Genomic DNA, 23,739 nt, shown 5'->3' with positions numbered 1-23,739 from the left:
CATTTGTCCATACAAAATCTTGTACATGAATGTTTATAAGCAGCATTATTCATAATAACCAACAAGTGGAAAGAACTGAAATATCCATCAACTGATGAATGGGAGGGTCTGTTCCAAGATGGCTGAATAGGAACAGCTCCAGTCTGTAGCTCCCAGAGTGACTGATGCAGAAGACGGGTGATTTCTGCATTTCCAACTGGAGGTACCTGGTTCATCTCACTGGGACTGTTTGGACAGTGGGTACTGCCCACCGAGGGTGAGCCAAAGCGGTGGGGGGGGGGGGGGGCATTGCCTCACCAGGGAAGCACAAAGGGTTGGGGGATTTCCCTTTCCTAGCCAAGAGAAGCCATGACAGACTGTACCGGGAAAAGCAGGACACTGCCACCTGAATACTGTGCTTTTCCAATGGTCTTAGCAAACAGCACACCAGATTATACCCCAGGCCTGGCTCAGCAGGTCCCATGCCCACAGAGCCTCACTCACTGCTAGCGCAGCAGTGCAAGACTGAACTATGAGGCGGCAGCCTGGCTGAGGGGCGGGGCGTCCGCCATTGCTGAGGCTTGAGTTGGTAAACAAAGCAGCTGGGAAGCTCGAACTGGGTGGAGCCCACCGTAGCTCAACCAGGCCTGCCTGACTTCACTTCTAGGGGTAGGGCATAAGTGAACAAAAGGCAGCAGAAACTTCTGCAGACTTAAACATCTCTGTCTGACAGCTCTGAAGAGAGCAGTGATTCTCCCAGCGTGGTGTTTGAGCTCTGAGAATGGGCAGACTGCCTCCTCAAGTGGGTCCCTGACCCCTGTGTAGCCTAACTGGGAGACACCTCCCAGTAGGGGCCGACTGACACCTCATACAGCTGGGTGCCCCTCTGAGATGAAGCTTCCAGAGGAAGGATCAGGCAGCAATATTTGCTGTTCTGCAGCCTCTGCTGGTGATACCCAGGCAAACAGGGTCTGGATTGGACTTCCAGCAAACTCCAATAGACCTGCAGCTGAGGGACCTGACTGTTAGAAGGAAAACTAACAAACAGAAAGGAATAGCATCAACATCAATAAAAAAGAACATTCACACCAAAACTCCATCTGTAGGTCACTATCATCAAAGACCAAAGGTAGATAAAACCACAAAGATGGTGAGAAAGCAGAGCGGAAAAGCTGAAAATTCTAAAAACCAGAGCACCTCTTCTCCTCCAAAGGATCACAGCTCCTCGCCAGCAATGGAACAAAGCTGGATGGAGAATGACTTTGATGAGTTGACAGAAGTAGGCTTCAGAAGGTCAGTAATAACAGACTTCTCTGAGCTAAAGGAGGATGTTTGAACCCATTGCAAGGAAGCTAAAAACCTTAAAAAAAGATTAGACGAATGGCTAACTAGAATAAACAGTGTAGAGAAGACCTTAAATGACCTGATGGAGCTGAAAACCATAGCACGAGAACTACATGACATATGCGCAAGTTTCAGTAGCTGATTTGATCAGGTGGAAGAAAGGGTATCAGTGATGGAAGATCAAATTAATGAAATGAAGCGAGAAGAGAAGTTTAGAGAAAAATGAGTAAAAAGAAACAAACAAAGCCTCCAAGAAATATGGGACTATGTGAAAAGACCAAATCTACATTTGATTGGGGTACCTGAAAGTGATGGGGAGAATGGAACCAAGCTGGAAAACACTCTTCAGGATATTATCCAGGATAACTTCCCCATCCTAGCAAGGCAGGCCAACATTCAAATTCAGGAAATACAGAGAACACCACAAAGATACTCCTTGAGAAGAGCAACCCCAAGACACATAATTGTCAGATTCACTAAGGTTGAAATGAAGGAAAAAATGTTAAGGGCAGCCAGTAAGAAAGGTCGGGTTACCCACAAAGGGAAGCCTATCAGATTGACAGCGGATCTCTCAGCAGAAACTCTACAAGCCAGAAGAGAGTGCGGGCCAATATCCAACATTCTTAAAGAAAAGAATTTTCAACCCAGAATTTCATATCCAGCCAAACTAAGCTTCATATGTGAAGGAGAAATAAAATCCTTTACAGACAAGCAAATGCTGATTTTGTCACCACCAGGCCTGCCTTACGAGAGCTCCTGAAGGAAGCACTAAACATGGAAAGGAAAAACAGGTACCAGTCACTGCAAAGACATGCCAAATTGTAAAGGCCATTGATGCTAGGAAGAAACCGCATCAACGAATGGACAAAATAACCAGCTAACATCATAATGACAGGATCAAATTCACACATAACAATATTAACCTTAAATGTAAATAGGCTAAATGCCCCAATTAAAAGACACAGACTAGGCTGGGCGTGGTGGCTCAAACCTGTAATCCCAGCACTTCGGGAGGCTGAGGCGGGTGGATCACGAGGTCAGTATCGAGACCATCCTGGCTAACAGGGTGAAACCCCATTTCTACTTAAATAAAATAAAATAAAATAAAATAAAAAATACTAGCTGGGCGTGGTGGCGGGTGCCTGTAGTCCCAGTTACTCGGGAGGCTGAGGCAGGAAAATGGCATGAACCTGGGAGGCAGAGCTGGCAGTAAGCTGAGATCGCGCCACTGCACTCTAGCCTAAGCAACAGAGCGAAACTCCGTCAAAAAAAAAAAAAAAAAAAAAAAAAGGACACAGACTAGCAAATTGGATAAAGAGTCAAGACGCATCAGTGTCCTGTACTCAGGAGACTTATCTCACTTGCAGACACACACATAGGCTCAAAATAAAGGGATGGAGGAAGATCTACCAAGCAAATGGAAAGACGAAAAAAAGCAGGGGTTGCAATCCTAGTCTCTGATAAAACCGACTTTAAACCAACAAAGATCAAAAGAGACAAAGAAGGAGGCCATTACATAATGGTAAAGGGGTCAATTCAATAAGAAGAGCTAATTATCCTAAATATATATGTACCCAATACAGGAGCACCAAGATTCATAAAGCAAGTCCTTAGAGACCTACAAAGAGACTTAGACTCCCACACTATAATAATGGGAGACTTTAACACCCCACTGTCAATATTAGACAGATCAACGAGACAGAAGGTTAATAAGGATATCCAGGATTTGAACTCAGCTCTGCACCAAGCAGACCTAATAGACATCTACAGAGCTCTCCACCCCAAATCAACAGAATATACATTATTCTCAACACCACATCACACTTATTCCAAAATTGACCACATAATTGGAAGTAAAGCACTCCGCAGCAAATGTAAAAGAACAGAAATCACAACAAACTGTCTCTCAGACCACAGTGCAATCAAATTAGAACTCAGGATTAAGAAACTCACTCAAAACTGCCCAACTACGTGGAAACTGAACAACCTGCTCCTGAATGACTACTGGGTAAATAACAAAATGAAGGCAGAAATAAAGATGTTCTTTGAAACCAGTGAGAACAAAGATACAACATACCAGAATCTCTGGGACACATTTAAAGCAGTATGTAGCGGGAAATTTACAGCACTAAATGCCCACAAGAGAAAGCAGGAAAGATCTAAAATCGACAGCCTAACATCACAATTAAAAGAACTACAGAAGGAAGAGCAAACAAATTCAAAAGCTAGCAGATGGCAAGAAATAACTAAGATCAGAGCAGAATTGAAGGAGATAGAGACACAAAAAAACCCTTCAAAAAATCAATGAATTCAGGAGCTGCTTTTTTGAAAAGATCTACAAAATTGATAGACCACTAGCAAGACTAATAAAGGAGAAAAGAGAGAAGAATCAAATAGATGCAATAAAAGATGATAAAGGAGATATCACCACTGATCCCACAGAAATGCAAACTAACATCAGAGAATACTATAAACACCTTTATGCAAATAGACTAGAAAATCTAGAAGAAATGGATAAATTCCTGGACACATACACCCTCCCAAGCCTAAACCAGGAAGAAGTTGAATCCCTGAATAGACCAATAGCAGGCTTTGAAATTGAGGCAATAATTAATAGCCTACCAACCAAAAAAAAAGTCCAGGACAAGATGGATTCACAGCCGAATTCTACCAGAGGTACAAAGAGGAGCTGGTGCCATTCCTTCTGAAACTATTCCAATCAATAGAAAAAGAGGAAGTCCTCCCTAACTCATTTTATGAGGCCAGCCTCATCCTGATACCAAAGCCTGACAGAGACACAACAGAAAAAGAGAAGTTTAGACCACGATCTCTGATGAACATCAGTGTGAAAATCCTCAATAAAATACTGGCAAACCGAATCCAGCAGCACATCAAAAGCTTATCCACCAAGATCAGGTTGGCTTCATCCCTGGGATGCAAGGGTGGTTCAACATACACAAATCAATAAACGTAATCCAGCATATAAACAGAACCAAAGACAAAAACCACATGATTATCTCAATAGATGCAGAAAAGGCCTTTGACAAAATTCAACAGCCCTTAATGCTAAAAGCTCTCAAAAAATAGGTATTGATGGAACGTATCTCAAAATAATAAGAGCTATTTATGACAAACCCACAGCCAATATCATACTGAATGGGAAAAAACTGTAAGCATTCCCTTTGAAAACTGGCACAAGACAGGGATGCCCTCTCTCACCACTCCTATTCAACATAGTGTTGGAAGTTCTGGACAGGATAATCAGGCAAGAGAAAGAAATAAAGGGTATTCAATTAGGAAAAGAGGAAGTCAAATTGTCCCTGTTTGCAGATGACATGATTGTATATTTAGAAAACGCTATCATCTCTGTCCAAAATCTCCTTAAGCAGATAAGCAACTTCAGCAAAGTCTCAGGACACAAAATCAATGTGCAAAAATCACAAGCATTCCTATACACCAGTAACAGACAAACAGAGAGTCAAATCATGAGTGAACTCCCATTCACAATTGCTACAAATAGAATAAAATACCTAGGAATCCAACTTACAAGGGATGTGAAGGACCTTTTCAAGGAGAACTAAAAAACACTGCTCAATGAAATAAAAGAGGACACAAACAAATGGAAGAACATTCCATGTTCATGCATAGGAAGAATCAATATCGTGAAAATGGCCATACTGCCCAAAGTAATTTATAGATTCAATGCCATCCCCATCAAGCTGCTAATGACTTTCTTCACAGAACTGAAAAAAACTACTTTAATGTTCATATGGAACCAAAAAAGAGCCCACATTGCCAAGACAATCCTAAGCAAAAAGAACAAAGCTGGAAGTGTCATGCTACCTGACTTCAAACTATACTACAAGGGTACAGCAACCAAAACAGCATGGTACTGGTACCAAAACATATATATAGACCAATGGAGCAGAACAGAGGCCTCAGAAATAACATCACACATCTACAACCATCTGATCTTTGACAAACCTGACAAAAACAAGAAATGGGGAAAGATTCCCTATTTAATAGATGGTGCTAGGAAAACTGGCTAGCCATTTGTAGAAAGCGGAAACTGGATCCTTTCCTTACACCTTACACAAAAATTAATTCAAGGTGGATTAAAGACTTAAATGTTAGACCTTAAACCATAAAAACCCTAGAAGAAAACCTAGGTAATACTATGCAGGACCTAGGCTTGGTCAAGGACTTCATGACTAAAACACCAAAAGCAATGACAACAAAAGCCAAAATTGACAAATGGGATATAATTAAACTAAAGAGCTTGTGCACAGCAAAAGAAACTATTATCAGAGTGAACAGGCAACCTACAGAATGGGAGAAAATTTTTGCAATCTACCTATCTGACAAAGCCCTAATATCCAGAATCTACAAAGAACTTACACAAATTTACAAGAAAAAATCAAACAACCCCATCAAAAAGTGGGCAAAGGATATGAACAGACACGGCTCAAAAGAAAACATTTATGCAGCCAACAGATGCATGAAAAAATGCTCATCATCACTGGTCATCAGAGAAATGCAAATCAAAACCACAATGAGATACCATCTCACACCAGTTGGAATGGCGATTATTAAAAAGTCAGGAAACAACAGGTGCTGGAAAAGATGTGGAGAAATAGGAACGCGTTTACACTGTTGGTGGGAGTGTAAACTAGTTCAACCATTGTGCAAGACAGTGTGGTGATTCCTCAAGGATCTAGAACTGGAAATACCATTTGACCCAGTGATCCCATTAATGGGTATATACCCAAAGGATTATAAATCATGCTGCTATAAAGACACATGCACATGTATGTTTATTGTGGCACTATTCACAATAGCAAAGACTTGGAACCAACCCAAACGTCCATCAGTGATAGACTGGATTAAGAAAATGTGGCACATATACACCATGGAATACTATGCAGCCATAAAAAGGATGAGTTCATGTCCTTTGTAGTGACATGGATTAGCTGGAAACCATCATTGTCAGCAAACCTTCACAAGGACAGAAAACCAAACATCGTATGTTTTCACTCATAAGTGGGAATTGAACAAGGAGAACACTTGGACACAGGGCGGGGAATATCACACACCAGGGCCTGTTGTTGGCAGGGGGGAATGGGGGAGGGATAGTATTAGGAGAAATACCTAATGTAAATGAAGAGTTAATGGGTGCAGCAAACCAACATGGCACATGTATACCTTTGTAACAAACCTGCACGTTGTGCACATGTACCCTAGAACTTAAAGTATAATACATACATACATACATACATACATACATAAATGGGTATAATACCAACCATGTAAGATCATTGTAAGGATTTTTTTTTTTTTGAGATGGAGTCTTGCGCTGTCGCCCAGGCTGGAGTGCAGTGGCCAGATCTTGGCTCACTGCAAGCTCCGTCTCCCGGGTTTACGCCATTCTCCTGCCTCAGCCTCCCGAGTAGCTGGGACTACAAGCGCCCGCCACCTCGTCCGGCTAGTTTTTTGTATTTTTAGTAGAGATGGGGTTTCACCGTGTTAGCCAGGATGGTCTTGATCTCCTGACCTCGTGATTCGCCCACCTCGGCCTCCCAAAGTGCTGAGATTACAGGCTTGAGCCACCGTGCCCGGCCGATCATTGTAAGGATTAAGTGACAAAATGTGTGTTAGATTCTTGCTACGAATAATGTGCTAAATATATGTAAACTGTCTAGAAAAAAACAAAACAAACTGATGAATGGATATACAAAATACATAATCATACATTGGCATATTATTTGGCAACAAAAAGGAACAAAGTACTGATACATGCTGCAATATGAATGAACCTGAATATCATGCTGATGAAGTCACACACAAAGGGCCACATATTGTATGATTCCATTTATATGAAATGTCCAGAACAGGCAAATGTATGGAGACAGAAAGTAGAGTCATGGTTGCCAGGGCTCAGTTGGATGAGGTAAAAATGTGCCAAAATTAAATGTGGTGATACTTGCACAACTCTGTGACTATACTAAAAACCATTGAATTGTACACTTTAAATAGGTGGATAGTAGGGTATATTATATACCATATATGGAATTATATCTCCATAAAGCTGTTACCAAACCAAACCAAATCAAACAAAACCACCAACAACCAACCTATATCCTTTGAATACACTACGTCTCTAATTTGGCACTTATCATACAGTATTTTGTCTTATGTGTTTTTCCCCAATCATAATCGGCCAGGCACAGTGGCTCACCCCTGTAATCCTAGCACTTTGGGAGCCCGAGGTGGGTGGATCATTTGAGGTCAAGAATTCGAAATTAGCCTGGCCAACATGGTGAAACCCCATCTCTACTAAAAAAAAAAAAAAAAAAAAAAAAAAAATTGCCAAGCATGCTGGTGGGTGCCTGTAATCCCAGCTATTTAGAAGGCTGAGGCAGGATAATAGTTTGCACCCTGGAGGTGGAATTGCAGTGGGCCGAGATCACGCCACTGCACTGTAGCCTGGGCAACAGAGTGAGACTCCATTTCAAAAAAACAAAAAACTCGAAAATGTTACTTCATACCCCCCACATCATGATAATCTCTCAATTGTGGGGTTTCTTCAAGATTTATTTTCTTCACTATATTTTTCAAATTTTCTCCAATGGCACATATTATTTTTATATTTGAAAGAACTACATTATAGAGAAATGAAAATAATCATTTCACTAACGAAGTACTACTAAGTACTATTCAGCCATGGAAAAGAATGAGATTCTGTCATCTGCAACAACATGGATGGAACAGGAGGTCATTGTGATAAGTGAAATAAACCAGGCACAGAAAGACAAACTTAGCATGTTCTTACTTATTTGTGGGAGCTAAAAATTAAAACAATTGAACTCATGGAGATAGCAGACCGATGGCTACCAAAGGCTGGGAAGGATAGTTGTGGGGGGGGGGGGGTGGGGATTGGATTGCAAGTGGGGATGTTAACGGGTACAAAAAAATAGGAAGAATAAATAAGATCTAGTATTTGATAGCACAACAGGATGACTATAGTCATTTAATTGTAAATTTAAAATAATTGTAAATTTAAAAATTTAAAAATAACTAGGCCGAGCGTGGTGGCTCATGCCTGTAATCCCAGCACTTTGGGAGGCCAAGGTGGGCAGATCACAAGGTCAGGAGATCAAGACCATCCTGGCCAAAATGGTGAAACCCTGTCTCTACTAAAAATACAAAACATAGCCTGGCGTGGTGGCGGGCACCTGTAATCCCAGCTTTTTGGGAGGCTGAGGCAGGAGAATCGCTTGACCCTGGGAGGTAGAGGTTGCAGCGAGCCCAGATTGTGCCACTGCACTCCAGCCTGGGTGACAGAGTGAGACTCTGTCTCAAAAACAAACAAACAAACAAACAAAAACTAAAAGAGTATAACTGGATTGTTTGTAACACAAAGATAAATGCTTGAGGTAATGGATATGCCAATTACTTTGGTGTGATTATTACACATTTTGTGCCTTTAACAAAATATCCCATATACATCATAAATGTATATACCAGCTCTGTATCCACAAAAATTAAAAATTTAAGTAAATAAAAAACCACAAAATTATTAGCTCCTAAAGAGCATAGTCTTTTGTATCTTCCACATAGTAGGTTCTTAACGACTATTTATGGATATTATTGATAGCAGCACTAGGTTTGAATTCTATTATGGTTCTAAGTCTGTGAGTCTTTGGTAGCCTGTGTGAATTTGTGATTGGTAAAAGCTCAGAAAAAGCAAATGTTACCTTATGATTATAAACCTTAAAAGATGTAAAATGTATTTTCACTGAAAGAAAAAAAAGTTTTAGTTTAAATGCCAATTTCAATGCCAGATATATCAGGGATATGATAAACTTTCATGCTCATTTTCAAATGAATTCAGATATACCATCTGGGCTAGCTGACTTACCCTCCTCCTAGTTACTCCATGCGGTGGAACCTGCCTATATTAGCCCATTCTCATACTGCTATAAAGAGATACCTGAGACTGGGTGATTTATAAAGGAAAGAGGTTTAATTGACTCACAGTTCCGCATGGCTGGGGAGGACTCAGGAACTTACAATCATGGCAGAAGGCGATGAAGAGGCAAGTGCCTTCTTCACAAGGCGGCAGGAGAAAGAGAACAAAGAGGGAGCTGCCAGACACTTTTAAGCCATCAGATCTTATGAGAACTCATTCACTATCATGAGAACAGCATGGTGGAAACTGCTCCCATGATCGAATCACCTCCCACCAGGTCCCTTCCTCAACATGTGGGGACTGCAATTCAGATTATAATTAAAGATGAGATTTGGGTGGGGACATGGAGCCAGACCATGTCACTGCCCAAAGCCATGTATTGTATTAGTGTACCAGAGTCATTTTGTGAACTATTTGCTTTGCCATGTTTCTTTATGGAAACAAGGTCATCTTCTGCCCACATGTCTTTAGCCCTTTTCCATGCTTGCCTTCTTTATCTTTTCTTTGTATACTTTTCCCTCCCTCTGTTTTGGACGGCAGGGTGGAGGTAAGGATCAGTGGTCTATACTCAGCAACTGCTTGTTTGTCACGTCCAGCTTTGGTCTGTTTACATTCAGTCCCCTTGTTCGTGCCTTTCACAATTATTCTGCTGGATGACTATATCCACCTCATTTTAGATGAGGAAACTGAGGCACACCCTGTAAGTGGCAGAGTCTGGACAGGACTCTGTCTAGTTTGGTGTGCAGTTAGGAGCAGACCTGGCGCCAGGCTGTCTGGGCTTGAATCCAACCCTCCGTGTCCACCAGCTCTGTCCCCTGGTTTCCTCCTAGGAATGATAATAGTCCTATCTTACAGGGCTGGAATAAGGATTGAGTTAGTCAATTATTTGTAATGCACTTAGAACAGTGCCTGGCATAGCATAAGTGCCACATAAGTGTTTTCAAAGTAAATAAACTAAAGCCTGTCTGACTCCAAAGCTGGTAATGGTGGAATTTTAGGCCTGCTTTTTGTTCCATTCCCCTATTATAGCAGCAGAATTGGACAAAGATTAAACTCGGATTCTGGATGGGGAACAGAGATTTAGCGGCTGAGGCACCCAGGTGACCTCCGGCCACCGTCAGAAATCTCCTGTCAGCAGCCATTCTGAACAGGGGAATCCATTAGCTTGAGGTCCCAGCGCGGGGCTCACGTAGGTCAGAGCTCCCTGGTGGCCTACCAGAGGATACCCAGGCAACAATCTAAAAGGTAGTGTGTGCCCCTCACCCGCAGTCGGGACCTGGCCTGCCTCTCCCAAGCTATCATTCCCGCCTGGTGCTCTCCTCACCAGCTCCAGTCTTGCTGGCATGCTGCTGGCTCATCTATCTGGAATTCTTCCCCCAGACTGTTACACAGTTAAATCTCCCTCTCTCATGTCACCTCTTCAGGACATTTCCTTACAGACACCTTCCTTGATCATCACTTGGGCTCTAGTGCAAAACAGAAGGCGTGCTCAAGTGGGAGTGGCCGAGGAGAGTTTAAAGGAAGGGTTAGAAAGAAGTGAGCCGGGTCGGGAGACCATAATGGGACGGGAAAGCCTTTACCATACCTAGGCCTGGGAGGTTTAGTGGGACAAAAGGAGATGGGGAACCTTCTGGAAACCCCCTACCCACCTGCAGGAAGGGACGAGATAAATAAATGCACGTCTCTCCTTAGCTCACTGACCATCTGCCTCCCTCCCATTAGTGGAACCGGGACTCACAGGTCAGCCTCCCAGCCAAAAGGGGGGAAGGCTATCGGAAATTACCCCGCGCTTTTTCTTCCCAAGTCATTATCTTCTCCTCTTTTATCTTAACAACACCCGCCACAATTATCTTCTTTTGATTTACATGTTTATTGTCTGTCCCGGCCCTCAATTCCTTCTACAATGTAAATACCTCGAAGGCAAGGTAGGGTGTCTATGTTATGTGTGTGTATGTTTCCGTCTCTGCGTCCCCAGCGCCTGGCCCAGTGCCTGACGCATAGTAGGTACACAGTGACTGTTGGTTGACTACATCGACAGACTAGGACACAGGTAGCTTCCCTGGAGAAGGAAAAGCTCATCGGGGTCGTTTTTCTTTTTCTTTTTACAAAAAGATCAGGTGGCTGTGTACTTCCCGGCGCCAGGCCAGGGGCTGCCCCGCCTTGCCCCAACCTCTGCGGCCAGGAGGGACTGCAGGTGCTGCGCGGCCCGCTAGTCCTCCCGCTCCGGTGCCGCAGCGCCGGCTCCCCCGGGTCCGGGTGCGCCCCGCTGGGCGCGCGTCTCCCATACGAGGCCAGACCCGTCCGCCCGCCCGCCCCTCGGCAGCCGGCCCGGCGCAGGGACGTGCGGGGCGGCCAGTGGAGTCCCTCTACCAGGCCGGGTGTGAGCGGGAGGGAGACACGCAGCGCTCACTCCGGGTTATTTTTAGTCGGTAGCTGTGCCCCCCCTCCCCGGGGGCGGAGCGGCCCGCCAAGGTGGGGAGGAGAAGCAGCTCCTGGCGTCTCCGCGCTCGCTCCCGCGGGGCACTCGCGGCGCGTTGGAGCCCGGGCGGCTCTGGGAACAGCTGCCGCGGCGTCCTCTAGCAGCTCGCGGCTCTCCCGGGACCTGCGCCGGCCGGGGGCGGGGAGAGGCGGGGAGGGGAGGCCGGCGGGCGGGAAGGGGCGGGGAGCGCGCTCCTGCGGCGGCGGCGGCGGCGGCCGTCCTCATCCCGGCGCTCGAGCGGACGCGGGGCTGCGCAAATGGCTTGTCCCGCTCTCGGTCTGGAAGCTCTTCAGCCCCTGCAGCCCGAGCCGCCCCCCGAGCCCGCCTTCTCCGAGGCGCAGAAGTGGATCGAGGTAGGTGCGGGTGGCTGGCGGGCGGCCTTGCACTGGCGCCCTGAGCCACGGACCCGCGCACGCTCGGACCGCAGGTCCAGCCTCGCCTTCCCCCAACCCCCCCGCTTTCTTTTGCCGGCTGCTCCAGGTCACCCCCTGGGCCTCCGCGAGCCGCGAAACCCTAGCGCTTTGGCACTGGAATCCCTGGCCAGGGTGGGCGTGAAAGGGGACACTGCAGTCTAGCTGCGCGTGAGGGCAGGAAGGGATCCCCTGTGCCTCCATCCTTCCTGCCCGCCGGCCTCGCAAATCTCAGCTCGCGCCGCTTCCAGGCGCTGCCAAGGGAAGCGCAGTGCTAGCAAAGCGTTGCAAAGGCGCAGGAAGCGCGAGTCCCCAGAGACTTCACCGGTGCTCGCATTTCGGGGTATCTTGCTTCTGGTCCCACACTTCGCCCCTTGCCCTCCTACCCGCACCTTTCCGGAGCGGAGTTGGCGGTGTCTCCACGGAGGCGCATACCCACCGGAGCCTCTTGCTGTATTCCTGGCACCGGGTCAGGTGTGAGGCTGGCACAGTGCGCAGGGCCGGGGTAGCCTGCAAGACCCACCCGCGAGCACGCATCCGCATAGACGCTGCCCAGCCTTTGGCGACACCCGCCCCTCTCCATCCCAGGGTCGGCAGGGTCGGTTCCGAAGTACGGGGTACCCGGTCTGGTTGGCATATTTCACTTCTTAAATGACTCGTTGGCAGGCCAGAGAAATCACTGGAGCTCTCGGCTCAGTCCAGGAAGCGCTCGCTGGGTGATCCTGATTCACGATGTCTATCAGTACATGCAGCTTGGTAGCCCCGAGCTCCCGAAATGACCTGTCTGCAGGGTTCAGGACGCTTGAAGGGCATGAAGGGGAAAGGTGACCCCCCTATGATTAGTGCAAGGAGCCTCTGCTTCGATGGGTGGCCTTTCTGGAGGCTTAGTGGAAGGTATGAATTTGGCCTTGTTTCCCTCAGTGACAAGCAGCCCTCTTTGCCTGGTAGTTCAGAGGAGGAAGTGTACCGCTAAATCATGACCCAGCAGTGTTGAAGCTTCCAGAATTCCGCCTGTCACTTAGTGACTCCCTACTCTGTTCAGCATCGTGGTTCTCAAGAAGCTGCTGGAATAACAGAGCTCCAAGTACAGATTTAAACCTGCTGAGCTTCCTGCAGAAACCACCCTCACTTAATGCTGCTCTCCTGCTCCAGCCAGAGAGCTGTACCCTACAGGGTTAACCTGCTTCCCGCAAGCAAGAGTGCTACTTAAGAGTTTAGAAACATCTATTTGAAAATAGGGCTCAAGAAACAAAACAATTAACATGAGGGTTGTCTTGCTGAAAGCCCCAGGCATGTCTTATAATTTCATAGCTCACCATCAGATGAGAAAAAGACCTTGGCTTTTTTATTTTTGATATGTGGCTGGAACGGTTTGGCGTGTGACAGGTGCCTCTCTCTGTGTTGCATATTTAGGCTCCCAGGATACACAGGAAGCATTTGTAGTTACTGGCTTGGTGCAGAGTTGGATAACTATTTTTCAGGTTCTTGAACTTTAAAATTCTCAGGAGAGATTTCGAGTGTGGGTGGGGGTAAGGGGAGGATCTAGAAGGAGAACAGTCTTACTATTCTTGAAGGCAAGTGATTTAGTCTCAATTTCCTTAACTGTGAGTATCGTTGACATATTCTCTGTTAAAAAAATGTATTGTGGTATAAGTTACACACGTAAAGGTGCACACATCTGAAGTTTACACCTCCATGAATTTTGACATATGTATATTACTATAGCCCCCACCTAAATCAAGATACAAAATGTCTCCTTTAGCCCAGATTACAGTTTGCTTTTAAGAGGTAGTATATTTCAGGCTATTATGCAGTGCAGAGTATTAGCTTTAATATCACGTTTAAGAAAAGGAAGAAGGGATTCCTTAAGAAAGTAGAGCCTCATTAAGCCCTATAGACAGTTTGGCATTGTTCTTGATGCTTTACCATTCATACCAATTTAAGAATGTTAAAACCGTAATGGGGCATGCGTGGCTTTAGGACCAGGCATCCCAGGCGAGCTGCGTGTGCATTATTGAAGCGGCCTATCTCCTTTCAATTGTTGGGTTCAGTTTCAGGGAAAGGAGAGCTTCCCCCTCCCAGGATATATAAAAAGGTAATTGCTCCAGGGGAAAGATAGAGGCCTCCCCCTTCCTTCCCAGAGGTTCTTCTTGAAATGTAAATGCCGTGTCTGCAAACCAGGGGAACCCAGGAGTTGTAACAGATGGTTTTGCATGCAGTTGCCTTGTGAACAAAGATTCCTCAGCTAATATAGCAGTAATGTAGTACTTAGGGCCAGCGAATTCCTGGGGGCGATTGTTATCTCGAGACAGTTGCAGCTCCTCTAGGGGCCCCATTGTCTCTGGCAGCATCTTCATTGGTAGGGCTTTGTTTTTACTTTTATTCAGTTGGTGATTAAATTTCCCATAGGTTTTTTTTTTCTTTCTTTCTTCTTTTTGAGTAGTCAGGAATTTCACCCTTTCATAAAAATGTTCCTTTGGGTGGAGCAAGTTAATAAACAAACTTTGCTGCTTGTCTCGCCTCGGTTCTCGGTCTTCCTTGAGTCATGGATTGGCAAGAAAACATTCATTCTTAGTAAAGGCTCAGGGAACCAGCTCCAGGACGTAACTTGTTAGTGAGGAATTTCTCGGCCAGCAGCCTTGGCTATTTGAGGACCATGTTACTGGGCAGGAAATGTGGCCTGGGAACGATTCCCCCACCTCAGCCCCCCTCCCCTCACTCCTTCCTTAGCTGGCAAAGGTGAAAGCTCTAGATGGTCACAGACCATGTGGGGACAGCCCTGTAACACTCCTAGTGACTTTTTATAGCTGTAGGAACAGGCTGCACATCTTACTGTGTGTTTGGGAAGACTCCTAGAGGAGACAGCAAACTTGAAGTAGTAACTCTGGCTAGCAGCAGGCAGGGGAGTGACTAACTTCTTTCCATACTACTTTTCTAGAAGGCCTTAGTAACAACAAAATAACTAAGAGTTATTATTGAGAGCATCCGTAAAACAGGATACTAATAACAACTCCTATTTCATAGGAGTGCTGTCAGGATTAAATCAATTAATATATTTAAAATGCTTCAAACAGTGCCCAGTACATAGGAAGTGCTGTGTAAGTATGGTTAGTAGTAGTATTACCATTATTATTACCACTGCTATTATTTTTACTACTACTATTATCATTATGCTCATTATTACTACTATTGCTATTGCTATTGTTTTTTCTGTTGTTAATAACAACTAAGGTTGATTTTGAAAGAAATTATTCAGAATACCAAATTTCCAGGGTAGAAAATATGATTTAATTGCCTACTGATTTCATCCTGTTATCTCACTCTGTTAACTCTGGATACCTGGAGTAGAAGTTAACTAGATGCTACATGTCACTCTAATTTGCACTAAAAGTGACTTGGGGATCAGAGAAAAACCTTTAATATCTACTCATAAAATGATCTTGGTAGTCCATCAAAGCTTAGAATATTATTCCTCAATATTATGCTGAATATGTAAGTTTAATGTGTAATCTTTGTTACCAAACTCCTAGCAGAATGTTCAATGCCTCTCCTCTTGCAGATGATCTAATATTAAATCATTATACAAATAATGGGTCCAAATGTTCATCTAAATGCAGCAGAGTTTTATTCACTGAAGTTGTGTCAACTGCTAGGAATAAGAATAATTCTTCCATTGCTTTGCTTTCCCTCTTCCTCCCTTCTTTTATTCTTTCCTTCTTTTTTTCTGGTGGTATTTATTGAGTTACAAGAGTTTATTGGTAGGTTAGATGACTCTGATTTTCCTGATTCCCCGCTTCTCTTGGCCTCACCACCCACAACAATATTTATCTGTTCTAATCTGTGGTTCTTCTTTTCAATGCCAAACACTTTCTGAAGAAACAGATGTCCTTCAACTTGGTTTCGGTTATGATTTGGAACAGGTTCCCAGGCCTTTAGGGAGGAACTGGAAATTTCAACCCAACTCAGCCTTATTTCTCAACTTGAGAAGTTCCTGGACTCCTTTACCTTCAATCAGAATGTGCCCATGGGGCTTGGTGATGAATACAATCTTATTTGTGACCTAATCCATGCTTCACAAGAGTGAGAACTAGTGCTGGAAGGGATCAGTTTCTCATTTTGGTTCTTTCCCTGCTGCCCACATAGAATTGTTTTCTTATTCAGCTGGGACCTAATTCTTAAGATTAAAAACACTGAGGGTTTCATAGCTCTCCAAGACTGAAAGATGCTTGTGTTGTTTGGCAATAGGGAAAATTTATGAATAGCTTTTGAGATAATTTAGCATTTAATGGCCAGTAACATATGACATTTGTGATGTAATACCATAAGTTATACATGTAGTCATTCTAATTCTCCACCTCTGTAGGGACTAGACTCTTAACATCTTTTTCTCCTAACAGGTAGTTAACTTTGCAGATGGTCCTCCAGCTCTGCATAAATTGCCAAGGAAGAGGAAGAAAAAACTTTACTGGCTGGATCAAGGAAGGAGTAGTGGTCTGAATAGATATGTAAATGAGAGCAGGCGGCATCTTTCTCACAATGACATTTAAATAGTCTAGCTTGTTTGTATACAAGAGCAGCTATGACACAATGCTGTCACATGGTAGGAAAACAGTGAGGTCCCACAGATTTGGGGAAAGGGGACGTGGAATGGGAGGTGGAGCTGGCACTTCTTGCCCCGGCATCTCCCTGGAAACCAGTTGCATCAGGCGAGCTCCAAAGGGCAGACTGAGCACTGGCTACCAAGAAAGGGAAGGCTGGGCATGTGTTCCCAGCCACTGGGTCTCTTGGCCTCCTGCTCTCTGCCAACGGATGACAATAGAGCCATGATGTAGACAGTTGGCCTTGATTCTGTGGGTGGCAGTCAGTGCTAGGTGGGACTAGGAATCTCTAGGAGTACTAGAAATTGGCCTGGCAGCTTCTCTTTTTGCTTTAGACCATTCTGAAGCTTAAAAGCATCATAGTTGGGGGATAACATGATGATAAAAATTATGGCAATGATGCTGATATTGCTGATGATAAAAGGTACTATTTATTGAGTGCTTATTATGTGCCTGCTAAAGTCTGTGTACAGTTGGCCCCCCAAGTGGTGCAAAATACGTTTTGTATTTTGGCCTTGATTTTCATGGTTCAGGACAGAATCGGTTAACACTGGTTGATTTTTGACCAAACTCTTCTCACTGGAATTAGATTTTCCTTTTAAGCCCAGTTCACTGTTCTGAGATTTTTAAAAAGGTACAATACAATTTTGTAATAGAACACCTCATATATTCCTTAGGATGTGTGTGTGTTTACATTTGAGGCAGAAGAAAGGTATCAGATATGATCTTTTTTGAAGGAAGGGTAGGGTGGAAAAAAGGATGACTTCAGTGCTATTAAATGACGAAAGGAAGGGATAATAGAACTTTGGTTTTAAGTGATTGAGAAATATAAAAATAGCCTAAACTAGAGGGCTAAAGATAATATAGGGGAAAAATAGTTCTTAAAAAAATGATAGAATATTTGAAAGACTTCTGCCTGGACATGAGATGTTACATTTCAAGGAGGAATGATGCAATGGAATTCAGTTCTACTGTGATAAAATTCCATGTTTGCAATATTGAAAACAACACTTCCAAAGAGACGCCCTCATACATCTAACCCTGATGGGATGTGTATTAGTTTGTTTACACACTGCTATAAAGATATGACCTGAGACTGGGTAATTTAAAAAGAAAGGAGGTTTAATTGACTTACAGCTCCACGTGGCTGGGGAGGCCTCAAGAAACTTATGATTGTCATGGAAGGCAAAGGGGAAGCAAGACAGGTCTTATATGGTGGCAGGAGAGGGACAGCAAGTGAAGACGGAACTGCCAAATACTTTTAAAACCATTAACTTTCATGAGAACTCACTCACCATAATGAGAACAGCATGGGGGAAACCGCCCCCATGATCCAGTTGCCGCCCCACTGACATGGGGGGATTACAAGTTGAGACGAGATTTGGGTGGGGACACAGAGCCAAACTTATCAGGATGGCTAGAGTATCTCAGGGAATTACCTTTGGCATCAGGAAAAGGACAGCTGATGTAGTCATATAAGATGCACCTAAGAAATAACTTGGCTGACACCTTTTCCCACTGTCAGCAAAACTGTGCTCTATGCTGAGACCTTAAGAATAAAATATTGGTTAGGGTTGGAAAGTGCCATGTTTCTGCTGCCCTGCATTTTGCCTGTGAGAGTTACTCTTGTGTGGCTATTGGAGGCTGCAGCTTGGCCTCCTGCTCAGTGTAAGTTAGGGACTGCCCACCCATTCATCCCTAGATAGCCCATTAGGAGGCCATGGAGGAATACCCCTGCACTTGCTTTTAAAATCAAGGTCGGCTGGGTGCGGTGGCTCCCGCTGAGGTTGAGGTGGGCAGATCACCAGGTCAGGAGATCGAGACCATTCTGGCTAACACAGTGAAACCCTGCCTCTACTAAAAAAAAAAAAAAAAAAAAAAAAAAAAAAAAAAAAAAAGAAAAGAAAAATCAGTTGGGCTTGGTGGTGGGCACCTGTAGTCCCAGCTAATCGGGAGGCTGAGGCAGGAGAATGGCGTGAACCTGGGAGGCCGAGCTTATAGTGAGCCGAGATTACGCTGCTGCACTCCAGCCTGGGTGACAGTGCAAGACTCCGTCTCAAAAAAACAAAAAAACAAAAAAACAAAAAAAAAAACAAAAAAAAAACAAGGTCAAGAACAGAAGGACTTGTAACTTTTTCATTTCCATGACCGAACAATGTTAAAAAAAAATTCCTCAGCCTTATTTTTTTACCAAGTGTGTTCACCAAATGGGTCTGCAACAAGTGAGGAACTGAAATTATATTTATTGCGATCAGTATATCACTATCTTTTTCTCCCCTCAGAAGTGTTTAAAAAATATTTTGAACAATTATTTTATTTTAATTGAATGTCTTATTCCAATTGAAATTGAATGAAAGCTACAATAAGCTCAGTCAAATTGTTAAAATATGAAAATAATTATTTGGGAGACTTGGCTATCACTCATTTGTAAGTTTGCTTCAGTATAAACAGTGGCAAAAATAAGCATTAATATTTTAATGTGTGAAAGTGTGGTTTCAAAAATTATTTCCTGAAAAGTGTTTACTGAGCTCCAACAATGTGCAGCATAGTGCTAGGCATAGTGTTAGTTAATGAACAAAATAAACATAGTTCCTGCCCTCATGAAATATACAATGTGCTGGGGTGGGGGAAGGGACAGAGCGATTAAACAATACATATATAATTACAATTTGAAATACATAGGATGAAGACAAAGAATGGGGCAGGGGGGCTTAAGAGAAAAGTACTCTAAAAAGACAAGGATTCTTAGTGAAAGTAAGATTTAAGCTAAGACCACTGAAGAATCCTAAGCAGGAGAATTTGATTGATGATGATTTATTGAGAAAAGGGCTTGCGTTGGATGCAAAGCATACTTTTATTATTATTGTGTTTTGAAACAAGGTAGGGTAGAAGCACTCTTAAATTTCCATAGGTCTGTTAAAGGTAGATGTGTGTTGGTGGTGGGGCAGGGGGTAAAGGTACCTGCCTCAGAAGTTCTTGAATATTCCTTGCAGGCCACTCAGAGTTTGCACGATGATCCACTGTCCATTTTATATCTGAGGCACAGATAAGAACTCTTCTAAGAAAAGTGCAGAGAGGACTTTCGGATTTGTGTTTGAGCCTAGACTCTGGATTAAAATTCTTGGACAAAACAGAGGCTGTAGAGGCTGTACTCCACTCTTAGTAGGAAGGGGCTGCGGGAAATCTCCTTGCTTTTCAGGGAGGGAAGATAGCCATTTTGTGTGAGACTTTGGGTGGTGCCCCACAGATGTTTTCTCATTTGGGAACTTTCCCCAGATTCTTCCAAACAAGGGGGCTTTATAAACTAATAAAGCCAGGTGCCCTTTGGGAGCCTCATAAATTGTAAATCCTGGAGGTCTCTGACTGAGATTCCTTTCAACACTTGAACCCACCATTCTTACACCCCCTCCCCCATCTTCCCAGTCTAACATGGCTGCTGGAGAGTCGTGATCATATCACCTTTCCAGGAAGCTGGATGCAGGCAAGGCAAGTGAAGAGTGCATCCTTCCCATGTAAGGTGCCTTCTGGGAAATCCTTTCTGACATACCGGCTACTATTTTATTGCCCAGAACTTCAGGAACATGGCCCTTTCTGGGTGTAGGAGAGACTCTGGAGAAGGGTCTTTTATCCCAGGCAGGAGTAATGCTCAGATAATATTCTTAAGTTCTATTCCTCAGGAAAAAGCGGAGAATGGCTATTGGGGTAGACACACCCTGGAATGCCCCTTCTCCACTTCTCCAGGGACAAATCCTTTCGAGACAGAGCTTAAACACGACTGCCTCTGCAGCACAGTCCCTGATTCCTCTAAGCTCATTAATCCTTCCCTTCTCTGTGCACACCTGAGCCTCAGTTTTTGCCTTTTTTAGAAAAGTTGCCGTATTTTATTATCACGAATGTGTGTGTGCCTGTGCGTGTGTGCGTGTGTGTGTGTGTGTGTGTGTGTGTGTGTAGGGGGGTATTTGCCTCCTTTGGTGAACCCCAGAACCCTGTGGCCAAGACTGGGTCTTAGCCATCACCCCGTTCCCTCCTTGTTTCAGCCAGGCTGTACCTCGCTAGGGCCCCACAGCCACATTTCCCCACTGCCTGAGCGCTTTCTCAGTGAGTCTGTGCCCAGCTACAGTTGCCTGATTGGCACTTGGACTCGGCTGTGGCAGAGAAAATAGACTCTGTTGCTGCCCTGACAGGAAGCAAAGTGTGTGCGTGTGTGTGTGTGTGTGTGTGTGTGTTTGAGTGATTAAAAAAAGCAGTTTACCCAATAGTTGCCTGGAGACAGTCAGCGATTGGACACTCAGAGGGTGATTTCTCTGTTGGTCCTTGGGTGAAGATATTCTTTAGGGTGCTAAGCCTCCCTTCAAGTTGGACTAGCTCCTTGAACATGGAGTTCCTGGCTGCAAGGCTGGAGAGCAGACATCTGTTTTCTTTAAGTAAACATGCCCCCAGCATTTGGCCCTGGGACTCTCACCTTCTCTTTCTTTCCCTAAGTCAAAGCAAACCTCTCTTTCACCTGTTATAGAAGTCTAGCTAATTCCCACTTCTTAGGATTAGGGAAAGATAGAGCACTTCCAGTGATAGTGAATCTAAAAAGAAATGGAAGAATTTTTATTATAGTGATCACCTGTATGAGTTCTTATTAGGCAGGTATTTTTAAAGGAAAATAACCCAAAATGACTGACTAGTAGCTGGTATCAGTAAACGACCACAGCTGTGACTGTTAATTGTCATGACCCAGTGGGAGCACTGAGAAATAGCATCCCCTCCTCCTTTACATGGAAAAAGAAAAAAGTTGCCTGTGGAGCTGAATGTTGTCATCAGCCAACAGATGAGGTTGCCACCTGTTCCCTAAGGGACCATGCAAGATGTCATAAATAGGAGGGGCCAGTGGCCAGTAGAAGCCTGATTCATTATGCTGTTAGAGTTGACAGAGTGTAATAATAGTGATAAAAATGGCTAATTCAGTGCCAAGTAAAAATAACAGCAAACACACTTCTGGAACACTTACCACATACAAGTGGTAGTCTAGTTGCTTGCTTGAGTTCATGAGGTGGTATATTATGTATAGAACAAACACCCAGCACAAAATGGGAGCACGGAAATGGTAACTGATATGCTTGGAGCCACACAGATCATCAGTGGCAGAGCTGGGATTTGAACCCAGGCAAACTGGTTCCAGAGCTTGGAGTGGTGACGGCCGTGTCCTGCTGCCTTATCCTTAACAACTGCTCAGTATATATTTACTCATTGGAAAAAGTACCTTTGCAGAGTTAGTATTTGGGACCCGTTAGAAGTAAAAGTGAAACTTCTAAAAAGATCATGATCCCAAGTAACTACCTAACCAAGCAGGTGACCTGCCTCTCTCCCTCTCTCTCTCCATTCCCTTAATGGTTCAAGATGCTGTTTATTGAGCATCTTCTATATACATAGCACCATTAGTTGTGAGGAAACAATGTCATCCGTATGGCTCCCAAGCACACTCTCTGAAACTGGAGCCCTTTCAATGTTTTTTAAAAGATACATGTCAGGAGGGTGGTTAGGACTATGATGAAAAATCGTTACAGGAGCCCAATGAACCATCGTCAGTGGGTGGAACCATTTTTATTCCCTTTCACTTCACATCCCCTCCCCCAACCTTTTTCTCCTTGATTGGGACCTGACGCCCCCACTGGATTCAAATAGTCCTCGATGCTGAGATCCAGACTGGAATGATTATAAACAAGGGGAAGGAAAACGTGGATTTAGGGCATCTCCCTGCCAGGCACCGTTAGGTTCTTTGCATGTGGTATTCTGTTTAGTCTTTGTGTAACACAGGTATCTGCTGCCCCCTGTCCCAGTTTGAGCTTCTCTACTGTGCCTGTTTCAATAAATTTCACTCATGTTAAGACTGGCAGGCCTGATCCCACGTAGCTCCTGAGTCCCCACATGGTACCCACATGATAGTCCTTCTTTTGGCCTCATCTGGCACCTCCCAACAGCAGCTCCACTCTTAGACCTCTCACGTGGCACAGGTTCTGGTGTTCTGAACAAATACAGTTGGCTATTTTATAATGTGGGTTTCTGTAATGAGGATTATTACATATGCGATTGGGAAATAGGAGAAGCATGCTTGGAAAGGTGCAAGTTGTGATGGTTCGTGTGAGATTTTTATTAGCACTTGCATATTTTGTACCACTAAATAGCAGTAGTTGAAAACAAAATAGGATAGTAGAAGTGAACACAACCAGCCAGGAGGTGAACACCCCTCTTCTTGCTCTAGACTCCATTTAGCTTTGTGTTCATTGAAAGGTCTGGTTTTCCCAGATCTTTCTGCATTTTCCTCTTATCTCCGTAACACAGCAGCCTCGGTCTTTCCTCACACCCTTCCACCATGCACTCTGGCCCCTGCCTTTTTGTGAAATCCTCCGTTTGTTCTGTAATAGGAAATAGAAAACATCTTTTTATCTGTGCTGGTAATTTTTAGTGTTCTTGTTTTTGTTAGGGCTCTGGTTGCAAAGTTGAATGGGGTTTGGGCCTTTTACATGAACTCTGTATTTTCCATAAGCCCTGTTATTTTTAGTGTGTGATTTTGTAGGATACAAGCTTTTTGGCTGTCTGTCTTAGTTTGGGACATTATTCATACATTTACAGGAATGTGGATACTGTTTTATGGTAGAAATATTTAGATATTAATATTTTGTGCAGATAGTATCTCTCACACACTCACCCACACAGATGCATAAAACAATACCTTAAAGATTCCCAGTGCTGGAGCCTGGGATCTTGGGTCATATGGAAAACTTTTTAGGAATTTCACATTTCCTTTCTGCTGTCAGAAGACCTTGGACAACATTTCCAGGAGAAGCTTCTCTTGCCTTTGGAGGAGGTGGTTGCATATTGCCTGTGTGTGAGTTTTTCTGATCCATTTTTCTGTGGGATTTTGTGCCTGGGTACTACATAAAGCAGCACTCTTTTCACCCAGGGAACCTA

The 23,739-nt window shown here is 44.1% G+C and overlaps 1 protein-coding gene across 16 annotated transcripts in view; it reads left to right on the top strand.

The window, feature by feature from the left end:
• The first annotated feature begins 11,813 nt into the window (after positions 1-11,813).
• The window catches only part of LIMCH1 (LIM and calponin homology domains 1), a 342,754-nt gene continuing 330,828 nt past the window's right edge, over positions 11,814-23,739 (top strand). For 12 of the 16 annotated variants that reach the window (XM_038008596.2, XM_038008595.2, XM_008017543.3 and 9 more), the window contains exon 1: positions 11,974-12,124. In XM_038008596.2, the coding sequence (XP_037864524.2) occupies positions 12,029-12,124 (96 nt within the window). In that variant the 5' untranslated portion in view covers positions 11,974-12,028. Of the gene's footprint in view, positions 12,125-23,739 lie in introns of all 16 variants that reach the window. The other 4 variants (XM_008017546.3, XM_038008594.2, XM_008017545.3 and 1 more) reach the window with 1 other exon arrangement.

The sequence above is a fragment of the Chlorocebus sabaeus genome, chromosome 27, assembly GCF_047675955.1.
Source record: "Chlorocebus sabaeus isolate Y175 chromosome 27, mChlSab1.0.hap1, whole genome shotgun sequence".
In the NCBI taxonomy this organism is placed as follows: domain Eukaryota; kingdom Metazoa; phylum Chordata; class Mammalia; order Primates; family Cercopithecidae; genus Chlorocebus; species Chlorocebus sabaeus.
Note: the sequence above shows the minus strand (reverse complement) of the source record. Positions and strands in the feature narration are given on the sequence as shown.